The sequence below is a fragment of the Nesoenas mayeri genome (genome assembly GCF_963082525.1).
Source record: "Nesoenas mayeri genome assembly, chromosome: 7".
Classification (NCBI taxonomy): Eukaryota; Metazoa; Chordata; class Aves; order Columbiformes; family Columbidae; genus Nesoenas; species Nesoenas mayeri.
In genome coordinates, this window is record NC_137551.1 from 37389279 (window position 1) to 37412322 (window position 23044).

At 40.0% G+C, this 23044-nt stretch overlaps 1 protein-coding gene across 1 annotated transcript in view; it reads left to right on the plus strand.

The window, feature by feature from the left end:
• Positions 1-23044, plus strand: part of DOCK1 (dedicator of cytokinesis 1) — a gene marked incomplete at its 5' end in the record, with an annotated part of 272626 nt that overhangs the window by 18178 nt on the left and 231404 nt on the right. The window contains 11 exons of the mRNA XM_080347839.1: positions 3102-3185; positions 6599-6639; positions 8221-8276; positions 9755-9851; positions 12900-13048; positions 16209-16344; positions 17298-17455; positions 17822-17903; positions 18306-18441; positions 18694-18766; positions 20945-21024. Of these exons, the coding sequence (XP_080203965.1) occupies positions 3102-3185; positions 6599-6639; positions 8221-8276; positions 9755-9851; positions 12900-13048; positions 16209-16344; positions 17298-17455; positions 17822-17903; positions 18306-18441; positions 18694-18766; positions 20945-21024 (1092 nt within the window). The remainder of the gene's footprint in view (positions 1-3101; positions 3186-6598; positions 6640-8220; positions 8277-9754; positions 9852-12899; positions 13049-16208; positions 16345-17297; positions 17456-17821; positions 17904-18305; positions 18442-18693; positions 18767-20944; positions 21025-23044) is intronic.

A 23044-nucleotide genomic window follows, 5' to 3' on the forward strand; every position in this document is an offset into this window, starting at 1 on the left:
GAGGAGAAACTTCTTCACTTTGAGGTGCCAGAGCCTGGCCCAGGCTGCCCAGAGAGGCTGTGGAGTCTCCTTCTCTGAGACATTCAAACCCGCCTGGACCGACCTGTGTGATCTCCTCTGGTGACCCTGCGTGAGCAGGTGGGTTGGACTGGATGATCTCCAGAGGTCCCTTCAACCCCAACCAGTCTGTGATTAGAGAGAAAAAAACCCTAATCTGTGCGTAGATGAAGAGCCTTGGGGATGCTGTGTTGGTGTTAACCATGAGGTTAACTGATCCTGGCTAGGTCTTGGGCATAAATGCTTGAGTAACCGTATTCCTTTCTCACTTTTGCATTGTAGCAAAGGTGTGTCTAATTTTGGAGGCCACGTAACTCCATTGCCAAATCAGTGGGCTGTGGTTCTGAGCTCAAGCATGACGGGGAGGCTGATGTTACCTGATGGAAATATTCCTAATGCTTCACTTAGCTTGGAGCTCTCCAAGCTGAAAACCTCTCATGCTGAGAACTTGGTTTTCCAAATGAAGCAAAACTTGATTTCCGTTAAAAAAATATTAAAAAATTGGAAGTTATACTTCAGGCTTTTAAATATTTTAAACAGTGACTCAGAATACAGCTGATCAGACAAAATAGAAGCATACCAGTTTCATGCTTGATTCCTCCAAATTTTGTCTTTTCCTTTAATGAAAGCCTTGTTGTTTGCTCCAGTCAAACATTTTATCTGTCATAACTTCTTTTGATGTCACTCTGCATTAAAAAGTACCCTTGGAGGGAGCTGTGTCGTAGCTTACGTAGGAGTGTGCAGTGTAGTTCAAGGCTTATTTTGTAATCACAGGGGTGAAATGCACTTTCTAGTTGTTTTGGTTGATTCATGGTCTGTCAATGCTGTTGCAAGCCAAAAATGTGATTATTTTTGTTTTGTTTTCTTTTGTTTGTATCCATGTTTTTCACATACATATACATATTTAGAGAGAGATCTTCCCTCCACGGCCATTGCTCCTCACTCATTTCAGGTTGATGGGAGCTGTTGTGGGCAGTAATTACCACTTGATGGCTGTTTATCATCTTCAGTCGAAATAATTGGTCATTACAGCGAAGCTACTGTTATATGACCCTCCTTGTTACGACAGACGCCACTTAGCGCTCTTGGATATAAATTTTAACATACTGTATTCATAGCTGCCTTTGATCCTTTGTTTTATTCTTAGCCAATGTGTGGATTGAGTACATTAATCTGTCCTAATGGGGATTTTTCCTGAGTGGGATGTCTGGTACAAAGCAGTAGATACCCAAAGGATGGAGTTTGGTGTGGAACTCCAGCCACACACGTTTGGAGGAGTTTGTATTGACGGCATGACTTTGTCTGCTCTGCCATGTGCAAAAACTGAACTGAAGATATTTCTGATGAGTGTTACCGAGCAGACTGTCCCGTGTATTCACTTTTGCCAACATCCCTCTGCTCAGAGCGGTTTGAAATGTTAATTTTTGTTAATGTATTTTTCACAGAACCCACTTCTGCAGGACAGCAGTTATGGCTTTGAAATAATCCCTACCACATACCTAGAGGGGAGAGTTTACCTTTCTCTAATATTGAAAAAGTTAACAAAAGAATTATAACAGGAATAGCTAGCTTGGCTTGTTTTGATACCAGTAGAACTATATTACTTTCTAAAGCCTTCATTTAAATGCTGTTATTACTGGTCTCTGTGATGCACTTGACCTTCATTCCTTTTACTCTGAAGTGTCCTCTCTACTTATAATCTTACACTATATACTATATTTTCTCATTCAGATTGCTTTTTTGTATATTTTTTTTCCTTTTTGCACTCAGATATATTGATTTATTACTTCAAAGTCTGTAGTCTGTCAAGCAAGAAGAGTTACCACAGAGGAAAGGACCAAGGCAGCCAGTGATGGATTTGTCATTCTTAGCATTGTAAACTGGAATTTGATAAGTTTTGGGTACAACAAATAGTAACTCCTGGAGGTTGGGATTGAAGTCATGGCACCGTGCCCCATCCTCGTGGTGGGATTAGAGCTTCTCATGGGCCCGTTTGGATGTTTCCTGCTTGTGCGCTTGGGGATAAACCGATTATCAGATTTGAGGTCCAGAAAGCCATTTACTAGGTTTTATAGATGTAATTTAGGTTGTTGCTTTCCTGTGTAATACCGGCTCTAGTTTGCTGGTTAGGACTGCTTAGGATAGGAGCAGATTGGGCAGGTAAGCGAGGTCCTGGGTGTGATATCTCATTGTTTTCTAACTGTGTAACCTCATCTGGGTGTTCCTGCTCCAGCGGGGAGATTGGACTTGATGAGCTTTCGAGGTCCTTTCCAATCCCTGACATTCTGGGATTCTGTGGCTTTTGGCATTTTGCTGTAGGTTTTGAGGTTGAGATTTCCTGCAAGAAGGGGAATTACGTGTAACTTATCCAGGTCTTTCTCTTCTGGTAATAATATCTGAGAGTCACACTGGGACACTTCTGAGCAGGGCTGTACCTCATCCATGACTCTGGAGCTGTTTTAATTAATGTAGGAAGAATCATTGAGTAGAATCCCAGGTGGGAAAGGGCCACAGGGATCATCTGGTCCAACCTTTCTTGGCACAAGCCTCGTCTAGACAAGATAGCCCAGCACCCTGTCCTGCTGAATCTAAAAGTGTCCAGTGTTGTTTATAAATATACTATGCATGCAATAAATTAATGAAGTGACTGAGAAATGGTTCTTGAATATTCATGGTAGTGATTTGACTCTTCTGAATACACTGTGTAGGTTTGCTGTGTGTTGGGCTCACAGTGGAAGACAGTGCAGTTCTGTAATGACATAAAATTGACAGAAGTTGAGTGTATTGATATGAAGAAGCAAAGCATTATAAATGGAGTGAGGGACTTAGAAAGTGGGCTTGTGGCTTTTGGAGATTTGTTACAAGGGGAAATATTGATGGATTGAAGGACTTGGATGAATTTTTGTGGCTTCTTTTTGTCAAAAATCTTTACAAAGATGTTGAGAATGGCAACAGTGAGTAATAAAAACAATGATATGGAGAAAAGCAAAGCCTGGAAGTTCTGTTGTCTTGCATGTTCTAATAGCAGTGTTTCCTCTGTCCAGCTCTCTACAACTACGATGCGAGGGGCCCGGATGAGCTTTCCTTACAAATAGGTGACACCGTGCACATATTAGAAACATATGAAGGTAAGCCAGCAAAAGTTGCATTTGGAAACGTCATTTTTGCACTTGCATTGCTTTTCTGTTTGTGACTTTATCTTCTCATGTTATGAGGTGATGAATTACTTTCTTGCTAAAGGACAAAACACATTATTTGTAATGAGCACAGAACTAACTAATGCTGGATGTGAATGAAGATGCATGAGGTCGATACCCGGTGAATAACCATTTCCTTTTCTGTGGAAGATGGATGTTCGCACAGCTTTATTTGTATGGATCGATTGTAGCATCTACCCTACATTAGAGAAATGATAGATGCTTTTTGGGTGATGCAAAAGAGCCTGCTGCTAAAAGAGATTTAATCTGAATTTGAAGGTCACCTGGGTCCTAAATTATTTATGTTTCACTTATGAGATGTGTACATGTGTTCCAGTGCTGTGGACTGATTCCAGGCTTTTCAGAGGCGTTGCTTGTTTAGATACAGATCTCTAGAAACATTCCGTGTACCGAAATCTTTCCTCCTTGATCCATGTAAAAGGGAACTTGAATGTGGAGTTTGATAATCAACAGAATGTGAAAATTGTCATAACTCTTTGCAGCTCCTGCTTGATCGAGTACTGAGCCAAGTAAAATACAGCTGTTTCATTAAATCCTTGACTTGAAATTTTATGGTGTGCTGCAGTTTGGAAAGGTATAAGTAACATATAACTAAACTGTATTGTTTAAAATCTTGTAACACTTTTTGTCTTGTGGAAATGTGATTTCCTTTAATATATTTGTTTATTTCACTAGACATTGGTCTTTTGATACATCTGTGTGATAAACTTATTTTGGATATTGACTTAATAGGATTTTTTTATTGTTATATTCACTGAAACAAACAATGCAATTTCAACAAAAGTAACAAGCTCTACTCATCACTGTACAAATGAATTTTTTCATTGTTCGTAGGCTGGTATTTTGTTACAGAATTCACCTTTTGGCTGCAATGCCAAGTCTGACTCTAAGCCAAGTAATCTTTCCGTTATCTGATGTTATATGCTTTAATGAAAATCTAACAATGCAAAAGTTTTAAATGGAAACGGGATAATTTAAATATTGTGCAGCTTTGTACTTTTATGTATAAATAGATTTATTTAATGATTGCAGGATAAACTCTGGATCCTGAGTTGGGTATGTAAAACCACGTCAAGTGATGACTGCTGCCAACCAAGTGGGGCAGCGGGCATGATTCACTTTTCCTCTAGACTTGAGTAATAAAGACCTGCACACTCTCATGGTGGTTGGGCTTCAAATGCAAGGGATGAACTCACATTAAAAGAAATGCAAATAAATTAACGCTCTTCCAAACATTTTATATAATGGTTACTCATTACGTACCTGCTGCGATGGGAAATTAGATGTTGTAATTCTTCTCTCTGTTGTCGGCAGAGCTGCCGTTATGAGGTAATTATTTGTGTAGGTTGTGCCCCAGGTGGGGTTTGTACCATATGTGCAAAGGTCCAGGTGAGTGCCCAGGGACCTCCCGCCATCGCTGCTCCTGGGCCAGGGCCGTGCCAGGCTGCACTACAGAAAACACCCAAATAATACAAGAAATAAGGCAGAAAAGTGGTTTGAAGAGTCAGCTCCTGGGCAAAACGGCATTACTATGATGCAGCTTCTCAAAAGTTTGCCCCTCCCTTCTGTATTTAAGATTGTAGGGAAAGAGTGGCTTGTTTCAGTAGTATCTGCTGCATTATGCGTTCAACTTGGGGCATCCTACTGTGGAAGAGTTTCTATTTTGAAATAGTTTTCTGCAATAACTCTTAAGTTAGGAGTAGTTTTGAAGACTTGTGTGTGTCCACGGGACTTGAAGAGGTATATTGTAGTCGTGGTTTTATCTCTGTAGATGAAATAGGCTTAGAAGTTGGGAGATCTTAGTCTCGTGTAGTCTAGAAGAGCTGTTTTAAGGACAAGCAGGTTTCTATAGGATATGGTGTTGCTACCATCTATGGGAATGGATTGCCAAGATGTACTTCACTTATGTGATTTTTAGTACGTACATTACATTTGATCAAAGTTATGGTGCTTATCAGTTTAGACACCAGAGCTTCAAAATGTTGGTTTATTAGTATAGAACTGAGGGGAATTTAGTTCTTTAATAGGACTGAAATCCACGCGTGTCTGTGCACAGATGTCAGCCAGTGGAGTGAACGCTAGCAGAAATGCTTTGCCTTCTTTGCAGCTGAGCCAGAAACTGTGCATGGTTGTTTGAGCAACAGTTTTTGTTGATGTTCCTGTGGAAGAGGTGGAAATGCGAGGTGAGGCCATTGCAGCTGCTGTGGGGAAGTGAACTGTGATGGCTGTAGACACCAGACTGAAGAAGACAAGACAGCGCCAACCATCCCAGGTGATCACAGAGCTTCTGGTGCAGTGTGAGGATGATGAATCGCTTTACTTTTTATGGACATGAGGAAAAAGTTCTTCATCCACACTGAACAGTCTCCCAAGGAGGTGTCACGGCCCCAACCTGACAGTGTTCAAGAAGAGATTGGACAACGTCCTCAGACACAAGGGGTGACCTGTGTAGTGTCCTGTGCATGGACAGGAGCTGGACTCCATGATCTTTGTGGGTCCCTTCCAGCTCAGGACATTCTGAGTCTATGATTCTATGATTTCTAGTCCAGAGTGTAGGTAACAAATTTATCAGCATGTGTTGTCTTCCTTGAACTTTCTTCCTGCCTGGGTCTTCCACGAGGCAAAACGACTATAGTTTGTAAGGTTTTGTTTTAGCTGTGATGGCGATTGCTTGCAGATGTGTCCTGAACTGGGGGCACAATAAATGGGACAGTTTTCTGGGCATGGCCACCTGGCTGGGATGATCATGCGACATCGGGCCGGGTGTTTGCTGCCTCATGCTGAATTAGGGCTGGAGGGCTCCTTGCTTCTGTATTTCAATGTGCGAACCGTAAATCCCAAAGTATTCTTGTTTTCTGCTGAGATAACAAACAGCTGATGGGCGTTTGGAAACTTGCATTTGTGGGACTTAAATAGGTTTTAAAATTGAACTAGTCAAACAGTACATCTTTGTAACGATGTACTCTTTAGTGCTCTTAAGCTGGTTTTGTTTATGTTGGTAAATTCCTGATTGAAATGAAATGAACGACAATTAAATGCATCATGTAAAATGCCATCTCTTGCCATGTAGTCATCTCCATCAGTTTTAATCATGGTCACTCTGATTTTCACAGCTTTCAAGAAGACTTGGTTGTAGCCAGGATATTAATTTTGTAGCAGGTTTAATTTCAGGTGGAGTATGTGTGTGAATGTTGGCAGGGATGAAACAGGACTGGAAACCACACTAAGGTGCTGTTGAGCTCAGAAGGAACAGCTGCTGGGTGCCATTAATGAACTTTTTAATCCATTAATGAACTTTTAAACTTTTTTCTTTTCCCTCTTAGGTTGGTACAGAGGTTATACACTACGGAAAAAATCCAAGAAGGTAAGTGTTGCCAGAGCAGAGCGCTTGTTTTTATTTCTGGTAAATGTGAGTTTTTATAGTTAACTGAAACTTATTTTAGCGAGGCCTGAAAGCTGAGTTGCATATGTGTTTTTTGCAATTTAAGGCTATGTGTATGTACAGTCCCTATAGATGGCTTGATGTGCATCAGCTTGTTTTCTGCACTAACTGCTGCCCCAGAGCCTTTGCCTCAGTAAAGAGTTCAGAACTTTATGTTCTCGTTGAGTTGTTCAGGGGCTGACACTGCTTCACTGTCTCTTAAATAATACATTACTCATAAAATGCAATTGCATCTTGGAAAGTGATATGGAGATCCACATTGTGATTTCGAGTCGTTTTCTACGAGGGGAAGTCATCTTCTGCAGGGTAATCGTGCCCAGTCGTTGGGCTTTGTGTGCTGTTTATAGCAGCCTTTCTGAGATAAAACCAAGGGAAAACAGCACAAATAATGGTTGTACCATTGTGTTTTATTTTTTTGAGCGCTGTGCTTTATAGTAGTAATTAAGCAGAGCTGAATGACTTCTGGCTTTGCTTCTTTTTTCACTGCAAATGTGATGTTTGCCTACAGAGGTGCACTTTGAGCTGCGTCTGCATGTCTAAAATACAGAGTGGAGTTGTGTGGTTCGGCCCACCCGTTCCCTAAACAGGCCTCTCCTGTGTTTTTTCTATTCTATTTTGATATTTTCTTTTTCTGGAAATACACTCCATTTCTGATGAGCCGTATTTTGCAAACACGCCTCGTACAGCCCATGAATCCAATGCATGCTCTTCTTGCCTTAAATGAATTCCATGTGTTGCTGCATTGTCTGCTCAATGTAGCGATTTCTTTTAATTTTATGTTTTAGTTGAACCAGAAGAACCCCCCGGTTTCTATAACTTTATAAGTTCTTTTTTGTATGTTCCCAGATAAGAAAGCTGAACAACCACCTCAAAGGCGCAGGTGGAGGAAACTGATTTTTCTCCGCTTGACTTACATTAATTTTTTAAACGAGCTTACACTATTTGGAAAGTATTATTGTATCTTTGAAATCTAGAGATTAATTTAGAACTTATTTTTTTGGAAAAACAGTCCTGGTGTTTGGCAACAGTGTGTGTGGAGGTGGTTTTTGGCTTGTAGCACTGACAATACGTTGTTGGGAGAAGACACTGCGTTATATATAGTTTATGTACTGCTGGTTGTGGTCTGTGGTCTGTATTTGCCAATTTATTTTGCAGCAAGGCAGCCCCATAGAATTCCTGTTCTCACACAGTGTTTATTTTAATGGGAAGCCTGAAAACATTGGAGAAAAGAGAATTCTTCAATATGTTGAAGACAGGTTTGAAAACACGTAATCTGTATTTGCTAAGGTTACAATAACACCTTTTGAAAGGACATGCAATGCAGAATTTAAACATACCTTAAAAAAAACCCCACAACACAGCAACACAATTATTCTGATGCTCAAGAGAGTGTCAGTAGCTCTGCAAACCCGAGTGTGTCTTGGCATATTTTTAGGTAGTAGATACGATATGTTATGTGTGACTGGTTATTTAAAACATTTCTTCTTCCCTTCCCTCTCAAAGGGCATATTTCCTGCCTCCTATATACATCTTAAGGAAGCAACAGTTGAAGGCAAAGGGTAAGTCTAAAGATAATGAAAAGCTGTTTTCCTATTTGTACCAATATAATTTTGGTGTATTAGCAGCTAATTAACACTTCTTTCCAGTTAGTTGAGTGGCTAATGATGAAAGTATGTGTGTTTCTTTTTAAAAATCTTTTAAATTGGTAACTCAGCTCAAGTTCGAAGGCGCTTCTGGCTGGTATTGTCTTTAGCTGCGTTATTATGGAGTTGAGCTAAAGCAGAACCGTCTCTGTATTAATCTGTTTCAGGAGAATTAATAATTTACCATTTTTCTTTATTGCCTTTATTACTCTCTCAATAATTACCTAGATCAGCTTCCTGCACCCCCTGCTTTAGTTCTAAATTCAGTTTTTCCAGCTTATTTTATCTTCCAGCCCTTGAATCTTCTGGCATCTGCCTGGTATGTTTGAAGAGGTCTTTGATACGAGATACCTTTTGTTAATGCACACGAAATTTAAGTAGTTTCTTAAATTCCCTCATCTGTAAATGTTGTAGACTGGACTCTTGGCCAAAAGCCATTATCCAGGTGTCATTTTCTGCCTTACCGAGACATTTCTGTGGAATTGTTCATTTTGTGATTCTCCTGCTCCCTTCCTTGACATGTTACACTAAATAGTTTGGGCTGCTTTTTGTTATTAAACAGTTGTTAAAGTTCAGATCTCTATATATTAAATCAAATTTGCCACACGTGCAAGTAAAAGTTCCCAACAAAAATTTAGTTAAAACCAGGGAAAAAAAAACCCCAACCAAATCCCAGGGGAAAAAGGTGAAGTGAAATTAATAAATAATTAGCCAGGAACGAAACGGAGTGAAACAGGATTGAAATATTTTCTTCCTTTGTAGCAGATTTATTTTTATACACTGTTAAATATGTAAATGATAAAACTACTAATCATGAGATTGCTGCATAATGACATCTTTCTTGCTGATTATAAAACTGCCATTAAGTACCCTACTTCTGAAATATTAAAAGACCTTGCTGTTGTTTCTTACTTTTGTGGCACGTAATTTTAAAGCGAGTCATACAGAAACTTAATGGTAATGACTTGCACGCTTAATTTTTCTTTACAAGGGCAATATTCTGAGGAACAATTGCGCGTTAGCACCACGGCATTGTTGATTGTGCATATTTGGCTTTCGTCTTGGTTGCTTAGTGTAAAATCAGTGTCTCAATAACAAATGGTGTGGTGAGGTGTGTATCGATATCCTTATCTTGTGAGTTTAGAAATAAAGAATTAGGGGGACAAGTGTGAGCTCAGGAGCATAATTCCAGCCCACCAAAGTACCATTTATGTCTCATGGTTGTACTGGTGTTCACCACTTCTGTAGCTGATAATACATCATTTTTTAACTCACAAAGTTTATAAATGATGTTCTCTTCAACCCTGTCATTATTGGAAGAAGCAGTTCCTTCGTAGCGATTCTACCATCCTTCCCAAAGCTACTGCTTAATTACAACTCTTTTTTCTCTTCAGGCAACATGAGACAGTGATACCCAACGAGCTCCCTTTGATTCAGGAGGTCACCACAACGCTGCGGGAATGGTCCATAATATGGCGGCAATTGTATGTTGTAAGTATCAGCTTAGGAAAACGTTTGCAGTAGTATATGGTTGATGAAGAGAGTGATGCTGTGAAAGGTACAGTGAGAATTGGGAAGGAAAATCTATTTAGCGTCTTCTGTGTTAAGGCAGAAATCTCAGTAGCGTCTCTTTTGCATATTTTCTCAAATACTCTGTCTTGTGGAGAATCAGGTTTTTAGAGTGTTAATTTGATGTAACAATAACTTGTTGAGCAATTATTACCCACTTTTCATGGGACACTATTACAGAATACATTTGATTTTTAAGATCTATGCAGACTTGGAAAAATCTGATGTAGAATTGCATTAAAGAAATGAAGAAAATGGTTTACAGGGCAGTTCTTAAGGCTGTTGTTCTATGTTATGAAAAAATTGAATGTTTGATATCAAGTTTGTGGGTATAAAGTTAAACCTTTGAAAAATCATCAGTGTAGGCCTCTTACCTCTCAGTATTCTTGTACTTGAGTTTGATTTTTCCCATTTTATCTTGACCTTAAGTTACACGCCTGATTATTTTCATATGGTTCGGTTCCAAGCACATAAGAATGTATTCTTAGAAATGTACAGTGCTAAGCATTTGCATTGATAGTCTCTCAGATGGGATAATAGAAAGATCCAACAGCCATGAAACTACAAGTGCAAACTGTGTAATGAAGACAGTAACTGGGAATGAAGATGCTTGTGTTGACTAAGGTGGTTTTTAATCACACCCATGAAAACGAAGATTAAAAATAGAGTATGCTGGAAGTGATGTAGTGTTGCAGTAGATGAGGTGAAGGATAATATTTCGTATGAAGAGAAGCAGTTTATATGTTAAAGAGAGAGCTTTAATGTGATGTAATACTAAAGAGTCCATGTGATGAGGAGCAAGGAAGAAGGGGACAGGCAGAACAACTACCTGGAAGATCCTACAACCTTGTAGAATGAAGGGTGTTGGTCTCTTCTCCCAAGTAGCAGGTGACAGAATGAGAGGAAATGGTCCCAAGTTGTGCCAGGGGAGGTTTAGATTGGATATTAGGAAAAAATTATTCGTTAGAGAAATACCACTTGTAGAACCACACAGGACTTGTTTGTGGTGCATGTGCAATAAGAATGGAGGAACAGCAAGAGAAGTTTTCTTACCAAGACTTGTGTGTGCTCTTTGTAGCAGCAACTTTTAGGAGATTACGAAATTCTCCTGGTGCGGGAATCACTTGTTCTAACCATGGATGTTGAACATCTCATTTGTCATGCATTTGCTTCCATGAAGACACATGAACAAATAATACTGTGGCACTTTACCAGTTTGATGCTCCAGTGGCCTCTGTCCTGTAGCAGAAAGAGTTCCAGTCCTTGGGACACCTTCACTCTGAGCAGATACATCACTTAATGAGTTGGTTTAGAGTTTGTATCTCAAGGATATCCGTTAATTAAATTGCATGAGGCCAACTGCCAAAAAGAGCATTGGTGCATTGGAGTTGCCAGACTATAGAGATACACCATGTTGTCCACATCTTGAGTATCAAAACTCTTAAAATGACCACATTTATGCCTTTGTTCAGTTTGTAATTTGTGTTTGAATATTGAATAGGTTTTCAGTTTTGATTTGCTGGTAGCAGAGGACGTGGAACGTTCTGCATCTCACTAGTTTGATTACCTGCAGCATCGAAAATCATGAATCCCTTTCCCGTTTGGGTTTGTCTGTATTTAGCTTCCAGCCGTACGTGCCTGTTATGTCTTTCTCTGCTGCATTAAAGAGCCTTTAATAACGGGTATTTTCTCTCTGTGAAGGTTCTCACACTATAATCAAGTCAGCTTTTTGATAATCTGAACAGGCTTGAAGTCTTTAAGATACACAGTTAGGTATTTTTTTTCCCCTGAGTGTTTGAGTCAAATTATTTTCCTGCAACTTCTACAGTTTCTCATCTTTAAAATAAAATTTTCCACTATATATAAATGATTATTCCGGTTGTTCTCAGCCATATAGGGCCTAGGTGTAGTCTAAATGAAAGACAGCTACGTGTGGCCTGTATAATTCATAGATATGGAGTATTTAGGAAGATATATTCATTTTGAGATCTTGAGGGTTATGAAGGCAGTAAGAGAGACAACTCCTCAGTAAGAACAAAGTATTTAGGGCCTCTGCATTTTCGTGGTCTTGACGTTCTATTTCACAATAAAACCAGCAAGGTGGTTGTTCTGCAGCTTTAGTTTTGCGTCGTCTTGTTTGTTTGTGCTAAAGTTGTTGTGTATATGCACTGTCCACAGTTTAAACGAACGTGGCAAATTCTGTTTTGTGGATGAAGTTAAGATTTATTTTCTTGTTCTCTCCGAATGCGTGTGTCTATGGGCATTCCTATAGAAAACACTTCAGAAAAGAGGTTTCTTGTGTTTTAAGTCTGGAACTTTATCTTCCAGAGTCCTAACCTAGCTGCATGTTGTCAGGTAAAGTTTGCATATGCTGCTGGCACTGATAATATCCATAGTTCCAGCCTCTATAAACAATGAACTTCCTGTAAGGCTTAGTGCTTCCCTGATCTTTTTTTACCTTCCTTTAGATGTTACATGTGGTCTCATAAGATACTGATGTGCTTGGCTTTGCGCACTGAGGAATTATTGAAGTGTTATTCTGGAGGTTTAACTGGGGGGGAAGGATTCTGTGATGTGTTGCAGATGGAGAATTGCAGAACTAGAGCCTTTTACTGTTAAAATGTGCTCATTTTAGTCCTGTTGTACTCAGTGTAGAGGGTCATTGAGTGAAGTTGCTCTGTGAACCAAGAAAGGGGTGTCTTTCCCTTGAATGCCCGTTCTGAATATGACCTGGGTTTTAAGGTAACATAAACACAAGCATTTACACTTCCTTAGATACCTAAAGCAGAGCGTAAGACTCTTTATATTCAATATTCTGTGCTATAGAAAGTCAGACTCTCGTTTTGAAGCTATTTGTAGACTCTTAGCCTTTTGCATTCATATTTTGTAATTGCAATCTATTATATATATTTAAAAGATGCTCAGTAGACTTGTAAACTAACTTCTACCCACTTCTTTTCCTCCAAACAGCAAGACAACAGAGAAATGTTTCGCAGCGTACGCCACATGATATATGACCTGATTGAGTGGAGATCTCAAATATTGTCTGGGACCCTTCCCCAAGATGAGCTCAAAGAACTGAAGAAGAAAGTGACTGCCAAAATTGATTATGGCAACAGGTTTGTGAATGATATTTTCCAAGTGTCTGTGCTTTAAACCAAGTCAGCTGGTGTAATGCACGTGAGCTGTCAGGGACTCCTGGCAGGATTCTTTTATTCCTGTGTTTATGGAGATGTAACAGTAGAATATTAACAGTCCTGTTATAGCAAGATGAAAAAGTTGATATAGTATCTTTTAAAGTATAGTACAAATTATCATATGTAAAGTGGAATCACCCACTTCATGATCTAATCAATTTGATACTGGTATGAAGCTGTAATTTTTAAGGTCAATCGAAAAGTGCAAGTATTGCATCCATTTGAAATAGAATTGAAACTCTACTCGCTTCTGCGGCATAAACAGTTGTTGCCTTCTCAACAGACCAGCTGCCCGTGCCCTAAGGTCACCAAGCGGTGATGTGATGTTGAAGGATTTGGCTCCTAAGCATCATTTAGCTCATTGTTCCTCTACTTACATAGTAGCCAGCTTGTACCAAAAGATTAACAGACAGATTTAATAAAAGAAAGTATCTATTTAACAGAAGAGAATGGAAATTGTGAAGGAAATATTTACCAAAAAAAACCCCAAAGAGGTCCGGATTTAAGCAAAATCTTTACAATATTTTTTAGGTTACAAGTTGTGTATACAGTTATGGCTTTATGTTTTGATTGAAAATGAGAAATCACGTCTTGCTCTTCAATCAGGAAATTACTCGAAGCGATGTTTTGAAGACTGAGAGGCAGCGTTGTAGCACCTGGGGACTGGAAAAGTTTTCTTTCTTTAAATCCCTTGTGATATAAATAACTCATCAGATTTCAGCTATTTGTGTTTTATTCCTTAAGAGCTGCCAAATTTGTGGTGTTTCTGTTCACGCGCTTTATCAGCGGAAGTTGTGATTTAAAAAAAGAAATTAAAATATCATCAGTAACTGCATTCAGTCAGTAATTATCATTTCTAATCCAAGATACGGACTGTTGTACCTCAGTAGACAATTAACCAGATGCTATTGATGTTATTTGTTTGGCCGCTGTGTTTTGCCATCTGTCTCAGGAGTTGGTTAAAGTTACTCCGAATAACCTCCAGATGCCGAGCGTTCAAATACAATAGAACATCTTGTGCTGTGCTTTATATTCCTAATGTTCCAATGGACTAATTAAGTGATCAGAACATTGTCTATGGAGGACAGGAGGGAAGTGGATTTGAACTTCCAAGTAAATAATCACAACTGAAAGATACCATATGTTTTAAATGTAGCCGTACATTCACTTTTGTCTGAAGTAAGCATGAATGATGATTTCAGTATCCAGACGGAATGAATTAATGATGCCTTTTAGCAATGTTTTCTGGTCTAATCATATCCAAACTATTCCTGTTTTGTGAAATGCTGATTTTTAAATAAGTTTTTTCTATAAATACAACAGTTTCACTGGATGTTGGCAAAATAACTGAGGAAGTAAAAACAGTCTGATGAACTTGTATTTTTTTGAAATTGGGTCAGGTAATTTTGTTGATCGTTCACTTGCAAAGATCTGTAACTGGGACACTTAGGAAAAAAAAAATCACATTTTTTTCTAAGGATCATTTGCAAGCTAAAGGATAAAACAAAGAAATTAAATCAAAGGAGTGTTTGCTTCTATTTATTTGACAGTCTGTGCAAACGTTCTTGTCCTGTTGGTGCGTAGGAGGCTGCGTGGTTAATCTGTTCTCTGAAATCTGGAGCTCCCGTTCCCTCTGCAGAAAGACTCTGCTGCTGGGGACAAGTGGATCACAGCATCCCAGAGTGTCAGGGGTTGGAAGGGCCCTGGAAAGCTCATCCAGTGCAATCCCCCCATGGAGCAGGAACACCCAGATGAGGTTACACAGGAAGGTGTCCAGGCGGGTTGGAATGTCTGCACAGAAGGAGACTCCACAACCTCCCTGGGCAGCCTGGGCCAGGCTCTGACACCCTCACCATGAAGAAGTTTCTCCTCAAATTTAAGTGGAACCTTTTGTGTTCCCCTTTGCACCCATTGCCCCTTGTCCTGTCACTGGTTGTCACCAGCAGAGCCTGGCTCCATCCTCCTGACACTCCCCCTTTCCATATTGATCCCCGTGAATGAGTCCCCCCTCAGTGTCCTCTTGTCCAGCTCCAGAGCCCCAGCTCCCTCAGCCTTTCCTCACACGGGAGATGCTCCACTCCCTGCAGCATCTTTGTTGCCCTCTGTGGCTGCTGCCCCGGGGAACAGCACTGGGGAGCAATGAGATGATTTTGGCTGCTTTTCCTTTTGGTTTCAATTCATTTTCTCACTAGAAAACTCATCTGGGAGCTTGGTGTTGCAGGGATTCTTAAGCGAGTTTCCAATAAGTCCAGAGTAGAGCTTTGGAGATGTTTCGTTATAGGCCACTGCTGCACTCGTCAGCTTGCTTGGGTGATGTTCATCCACCTTTTAATTAATACAGTACAATTAATTGGAGGGGTTTTTCTATTGACCCCACTCAGGGCTTTAACACCTCCAAGTTTCCCTCTTGTTGGGGGGGACGAGGAGTGATCCTGTAAGAACCTGAAACACATCTTCTCTGCTACAGCTCCTGTTCTCAGGTGTTTGTGGATCATGTCCAAAGGGGACTGAGATAAACCATGAACCTCTGCCTGGCTTATCAAATACTGCCAGTTTGATTGGAGCTCGTTGATCAAACATAGTTGAAAACCAAGGTTAGAGCAGCTCCATCACGAGAAGTGATGGAAGAAGTTAGAAGAAACAGAGTTAGAAGAAACAGCTTATGTCCTCTTGTATCTCATAGGTTTTTGCTAAAATGTGAACGTCTTGCTTTGGAGGAGAATGTGGAGTGGGATGAAATGAACTGGCCAGTTTGTGTGTGGTGGGACTGTAGTGGTTGGTTGTTCAAACTGTCAGATGGATCAGAGGAGGAGACAAAGTCTCCTGCAGATTTAGTTGTTTAAGAAATTACTTCCCCAGCTGTTCTGCTGTTTCATTTACATTGATTTCTTCTGTGCTGTGCGAAAAAGCGACTTCAGCCAGGGCTGGTTGATGACATCTTAAATAGTTTTATCACATATCAATGAATATTCTTTTTCTGTCGTATGTCAGGTGTGCATGACTAATGTTAAATGCTTGTCAGGTGATTTTTAAGCATTTATTTGAGCACTGTAAATTCACAAGCGTGTTTTTCTTTGTTTAGAATTCTTGATTTAGATCTAGTTGTTAGAGATGAAGATGGCAATATTTTGGACCCCGAGCAGACCAGCACCATCAGCCTTTTCAGAGCACACGAAATAGCTTCCAAGCAAGTTGAAGAGAGGCTACAGGAGGAAAAAGTAAGATATTATATGCTTTTCTCTTTGAAACATAAGGCTGTAAACTAGGTGACTTATTTTTAGCATTGGTGATGAACAATTCAATATGTTTATGAAGAGTTAGCAGGATTAAACATTTTGTAAGAACTTGTTTGTTTTGGGCTGTTTGTCTTTGTCATCCTTTAAAGGGCTTAGTAGAATATACGGTTAAGATGTACATCAATAAGTCAGCTACATTTGTAGGTTGATATCAGGGACTCATATGTAGCAGGTTTGTACATTTGGTTGTCATGAGTTTATTTTTGAGAATGAAGTAGGATAACGTCCTCACTATATTTGTGAGATTTCTGTACGCCAATCCTGAACATTTGTTTGAAATACGAGGCGCAAACTTAAAGACGTTCTCAGACTTGAACAATCTGCTTCTTTGCAATTCAAATCTTTATTATTAAGAGGCAGAACGTTTCTGTTGTAAGGAATGCAGCCCACATCAGCAGCGGGTAGTGGAGCACAAGGAGCCGCTCATGGGTGCATTGGTGCAACTTCATGAGTTGCTGCGTCTCGTTGAGTTGCAATGGGCTGTACACACGCAGCCCTTACCGAACATGGTGTAAAGATACACCAGTTTAAATAGCATTTAAACTATTACATTTTTGCATCCAAAGTTGTTTCTTTGTCACTGCCTCAGCCAGTTTCTTGTTGTCCCGGGTGCATAAATCCAAGGGGTGGATAACCTGCGGAAATATCACTGGTTTCTCTGACTTTCTGGGCACTCCGTACAAAACCACCAGACAAAATGAAGAACAAACTTCCTCTCTGTTTTTGGTTAGGTATATTCAAGGCAGATCGAGAAAATACATCCTGGAGTAGACACTCAACAGAAAACCCCTCTTCTTCTGTCTGAGAAGTTTTGGGAAGGTTTTATAGTGGTTAGGTGTTTGCTAAGTTAAGTTTCTTCTGTTCTTGAATTACAGTCTCAGAAACAGAATATCGACATCAACCGCCAAGCCAAGTTTGCTGCCACCCCTTCATTTGCATTATTTGTAAATTTAAAAAATGTAGTCTGTAAAATAGGAGAAGATGCTGAAGTGCTGATGTCTCTGTATGATCCACTGGAATCAAAATTTATCAGGTGAGTGTACTCCTGAGTGTGTTCCCTAATCTGTGCTTGCTCAGTCATAGCAGCGAGGCAGGATGAGGGTGAAAGTCACCTTTCTGGGAAGGGCGTAGGAGACGATCATTTGGGAAAGCAGCACTTTGTCATCATGTTCCACAGAGCATCAGGCAGGTCCCTTCACCATGGGCAGGTTTTGGGGTCACGCTGTGCCTGTGGTTCCCCGAAAACTGAGCTCTGATGGGACATCAACGCACCTGCGAAGCCGCATGCCCTCGCTTAGCAAGTCTTCTGTAAATTCTGCAGTTGATTTTGTCTTGTGATGTCAAAAGAAGCTATTTAAACAAAAAGTCCTCTAAATATTATGTGTTTTTTTATTTTCAGTGAAAACTACTTGGTGCGATGGTCGAGCTGCGGACTCCCTAAAGACATCGACAGATTGCACAACCTCCGAGCCGTGTTCACCGTAAGTGTGTGCGCACTCAGTTCACCTGGAAAACTTGAAAGCGCTTGTTTCATAGCTTGTGAGTGAGGAATGGGATGATCTGTATGTGAACAGTGTGGAGTTACCTCTGCAGGTGATGATCATGGGGAAGGATCACATGAGATGTTTCTCATAAGTGACCGCTCAATCTTCTCAACACCTGGCTAAAAACAGAGTTGCTCTTTGACGTTTTAACTTGCCAGAAGTGATTTGACCTCCTAAGCAGTTAGTTTACATAGAAGTCAAGTTAAGAAACTCCTTTACTGCTAGAACGTTTTGCCCTGGTGTTAGAGGTGAAGGCAAATTCTGAGCAGCAAACCTTCTGCCTACTAAAAAGGAGCTTGAAATTCAAATAAAGTAATCTGAAGAAACTACTGTTTCTAGGACCTGGGCAGCAAAGACCTGAAAAGAGAGAAAATCAGTTTTGTGTGTCAGATCGTGCGAGTGGGCAGGATGGAGCTGAGGGACAACAACACCAGAAAACTGACGTCTGGGCTGCGGCGACCTTTTGGAGTGGCAGGTAACTCTCTGCGCTATGTCCGTCTGTATCGCATTATATTTTTGCATAGAAAGTTGGGGGTGTGAAACTTCTCTGGGGTTGTATAAACTCAGAATTGTCCCAAATTTAATCGGAGCGATTGCTGTGTTGTAGAGTTTAGTTGGTAACTCCATCCTTCTGAGTCACTGCTGCTTCCAGTCCCCCAGGGGGTTCCCTCAGCACCCTCTGCCCATGGCGATCGCTTAATTCAATACGCTTTGGTTTTGTTTGCAGTAATGGATGTTACTGACATCATTAACGGGAAAGTTGACGATGAGGACAAACAGCACTTCATACCATTTCAACCGTAAGTAGGGAATAGTTTAAAGAATAAGCAGAAGTGACAGAATTAAGATAAAAAATATTTAAACTTCTGGTTGGAACAAGTGTTCTGTAGATTTTCTGAGGTCAGTTTATTTCAGTAGGATATTTTACCTTTAGTAGTAATTATTAATATTTCTTGGTAATTTCCCATTAGGTGTAATAGCGATAGCCCCTCAGGATGATAATGTGTAAGAGGTGAAGGTCTTAAAATCAATATATTGCTAGTTTAGCTCTGCCCGAGACTGATAGAGACCAGCAGCGTTACCAACATCCACTGCAGGTGGCTTGTGTGAGATTTTAAATGAGAACGTTTACCTTTTTATTGGTAGCAGGTATAATTTCATAGTAGGTGCCACATTAATTGCGGTATAAACAAAAGCCGAGCATTTGAAGGATGGCTTGATATTCCTCCTGCAATATATTCTCATAATTCAGCTGGAGTTGGTGTCCTTTAAAGTACAGACATACATGAATTTAATGTGTTATCAACAATCAGTTTTGACTTCAAGCCACAAAATCGTATTAAGATTATATGGGTTTAATAGCCTGAATTTTTGTGGGTATGTAGATACATGCAGAGAAAGTGCTTCTAGAAGTAAAAGCTTATTAACAAAAGAGAATGTGTTCCATCCATAGGTCATGTTTTTGTTTTTGTTCCATGAAGTAGGGAAAGGCAGAAGAGACAGTGAAATGTGCATGAAATATGAATGCTTAGTTTTCCCATTGTGTGAAATGTTAGATTGCCATCTGCTCACAAAGGCAAAACGTTATTATCTTAGCTTAATTCCTTGATTAATATACTAATGGGTATTCAGATGGTTTTTAATAATATATATATATACTGAAATATTGAAATAATGTAATTCTAAATTAACTTGCTTTTGGAAAATTGGTCTAATTGAGAAAGGCCTTATGGTCTGGAGGTGCGGGGCTGGCAAAGGCTGCAGGATCTATAGGGAGCCTCATGTCCAGAATGGTTTAGTTTGTGTTGCTGAAGTGTTGGAGAGGGTGTAAAGTGGAAATCACAAGTACAATTCCATTTGTCAAGGAAAACAGGGTTTTTTAGGGAAGAGCACGTTCATGATATGTTTATTGTCTGGTAAACAATAGCGAGTTTATATTTTAGTGAATGCGGAAGTATGCAATGAAAATGAATCTTTGTGTATCAAAGTGGATGCTAATGGAACATCTAGTTTTCTGCTCCATTAACACTGATTTATTTTTTTCTCTATATATAAATCAGCTTTTTGAAAAGATGTGCAATGTGATTTTTTTTTTCTGTGCTAAATGAAAACTTTCTTCTGAAAAAAAAAAAGTATATTGCAAAGAATACGAATAATACGAAAACACACGATAAATAGCGGTGTCATTATCTCCAACGTAGACTTAGGCTGTATATATGAGCCACATTTTTCTTGTCATTCCATACTTTGCTTCTGTTGTACCACATGCAATTCTGTTTTCATATCTTTGTTTGTTTGTATTCATTCACTAGCCACCAACACAATGGCTGTCAAAAGCACTTGGCAAGATTGCTTAAATGACACTTAATGCTGCTGTTTATTTATAGTTTCCATCTTTTCATTTATTCATCAAATTTAACAATGTTTGGATGATCTGCTTTTCTCCTATGCCACGTCTGTGAGATTTACGGTAGCGTTTCCTTCAGGCAGCTGAACCTATAGAATGGCAGAAGCGCCCCTGGAAGTGTCGCGGGGCCAGTCTGATATATATGTATATATTTATATATTAAAGGGAACACTGCCTGTGTAGGTTTTCGCTGCTTCACAGGGGGTTCTTGGGTGAGAGACGATCTTCCCGTCCTCACAAAGTGTCACTGGGGCCTCTGCATGCGTGTCCCCGATGGGAGAAGTGACAAGGCACGTGTGCCGCGCTTCTCTGCGGTACATCAGCGTTCTGCTGATTAATGATCTTCCTCTGTCTTTCTTGTTACCTCTCCTGTCCTTTGTCTTGCGTTGACTAATAAATACTCTTTGTCACAACTACGAAATGATCTTGTGTGTTCCCTTGTTGCTGTGACTTCTGGTTTTCTGTGACCCTTTGTCTCCTGGTGTTGGTCGTCATGTGCATCCTCCAGGCTAGCGTTGGATGACGCCATTCGACACAAGCAGCTGAACATATCATCCCGTTTTTCACCCAGGGTGGCAGGGGAGAATGATTTCCTTCAGACTGTTATAAACAAAGTGATTGCTGCTAAAGAAGTTAACCACAAGGGTCAGGGTACGTACTGTTCTTTATACGCACCGCTCTGCCTAAAACTGCTCGGTCGACTCATTTGCAACATGTGATTGCTTTAATTTTGGAATCAAGGGTGCATAATATTACCTCGCTCGCCGCTGTTTGCTAATGGAAAATGCGTTTACAGGATTTGTTCCCCCCCTCCCCCGTCCTTGAGGGTTTATTCTGCTGTTCCCCTGCAGCGTTACGTCCACAGGTTGTTTGTCCTTTCCCTGTGCCGTCCGTCACTTGGACACCTTTGTATTTCTGTAGTGGAAACGGTGACTCAGGGAGTCAGATCTCATGCCCTTGAGCTGTGGACTTTGCCCTCCTCATGCTGAAGGACAGAATATTCTCTTCCTTCCCTTCCTTTGCCTTATTTTTCCACTTGCCAGCTGCACTCACAGCATTTGGGTCCCTCTCAAGGGGACCAGGACATTGGTCCCGCCTGAGCTCGGAAGGGTTTTTTTAAATACAACACTTCATAATGTGTCTACCGGTTAAAAAGTGAATTTTCTGATGGCTCAATTATTACCGTACTAGCTTCAATATTGTTTTTTTGGAGGGGGATCTGCATTAATAGACTCATAGGCTAATGCAGAGTTTCTACCTGACACTATGGATGTGTACATCTGTATCACCTGGTGGGGGTATCTGAAAAAAAGACCCAAGGAGAGTTATATCTATATATATAGATATAGATAGATAGATATGTAGATGTATAGATATATATAATTTTTTTTTTCTGTTTTTAAAAAATGAATTAATACCAAATAGAAATCTAAAATTATCCATTAGCTGAAAGGATGCCTTAGATCTGCTTTTCCCCCCTGTTTTTACCTGTGGCCAATATGTATCAGAAAAGAGAACTTTTCAGTTTCTTTTGATTCATTTCAGCTTCTTACCCTAAGAAACTGCCCAGGCAAACAGAAAAGGATGGAGAGTTGTTGCTTAGCTGGTCAGTGTAGGTACCGTGACTGTCAAATGAAATAGTGGCTGCTAGAACCGTCTCTGGCAACAAGACAGCAAATAGCCTTTTGTAAGAGATTTTAATAGAAGGGAAAGCTAGCTGCCAAACATAGACAAAATCAATCTATAGCTAATAGTGTGTGTAACAGGATAACCCACACTTTGCTTTATAGATGAATATTTGGGGGGTATTTTTCATAGGTTTTAATTGTACAAATTGCGGCTGTAATTATTTCATATTAAACTGGATTACCAGACACTTTACTCTTTCCCCACCTTGGTATCATTCTTTTTCCTGTAACAAATGTACCTGATGTCAGTTGGCAAGCAGCGGCTCTTTAGTGGCTTTTGCTACCGTAGAGGAAAATGTCAACTGTGTAAAGCTGATGCTGTAGATTTCTTTGTGCTCGGTGCAGTAAAACCAGCGTATGTGGGTGGTGGTGATGAATCAATGCAGGGTATGTATCTGCTGTCGGTGCCGTCTTTGGCATCTCCATGTTGGTTGTATTAATAACACTTGAGCTTTTTTCCATTCAAATCAGCATTGCCACTTCTCTTTCTTGTGGAAAAAAACCACATTTAATTAGAAAGGACTTGTGAGAGTTCAAAGGATGGATACAAGCTTGAGGCAGTTCTGCTGATGGCTTAATAACTATTTCCACGAGACCTTTTGTGGAAGACTTTAGTGATGGGGGAATTGTCATTTTGTGAGGATGGTGGATTCTGCTGGGGTCGCTTTGCATTTTCACACTTGGTCCAGCTGATAACCAAGGCTTTTCTTCTGGTCCTTAGGCCTTGCTAAGCTGGTTTATCTCCTGTTGTTTTGAAATTTTTGGGACTTGAATACAATTTTTGGCTTAATAAGCCCGTGTAAGGGAAGCTGCATGAGTGGGTTTGAACACCTACCCAACTCCTTGCTACCAAGATCATTCTAAACAATATAAGTGCATAATAGAAAGGCCTGAATCCTTATCTTGCACAGATTTCTAGTTTATTTTATTAGCCAGTCAGCTTCCGGGTGAGGATTTTATACCGTTTTCCAGAAAGCTGGATA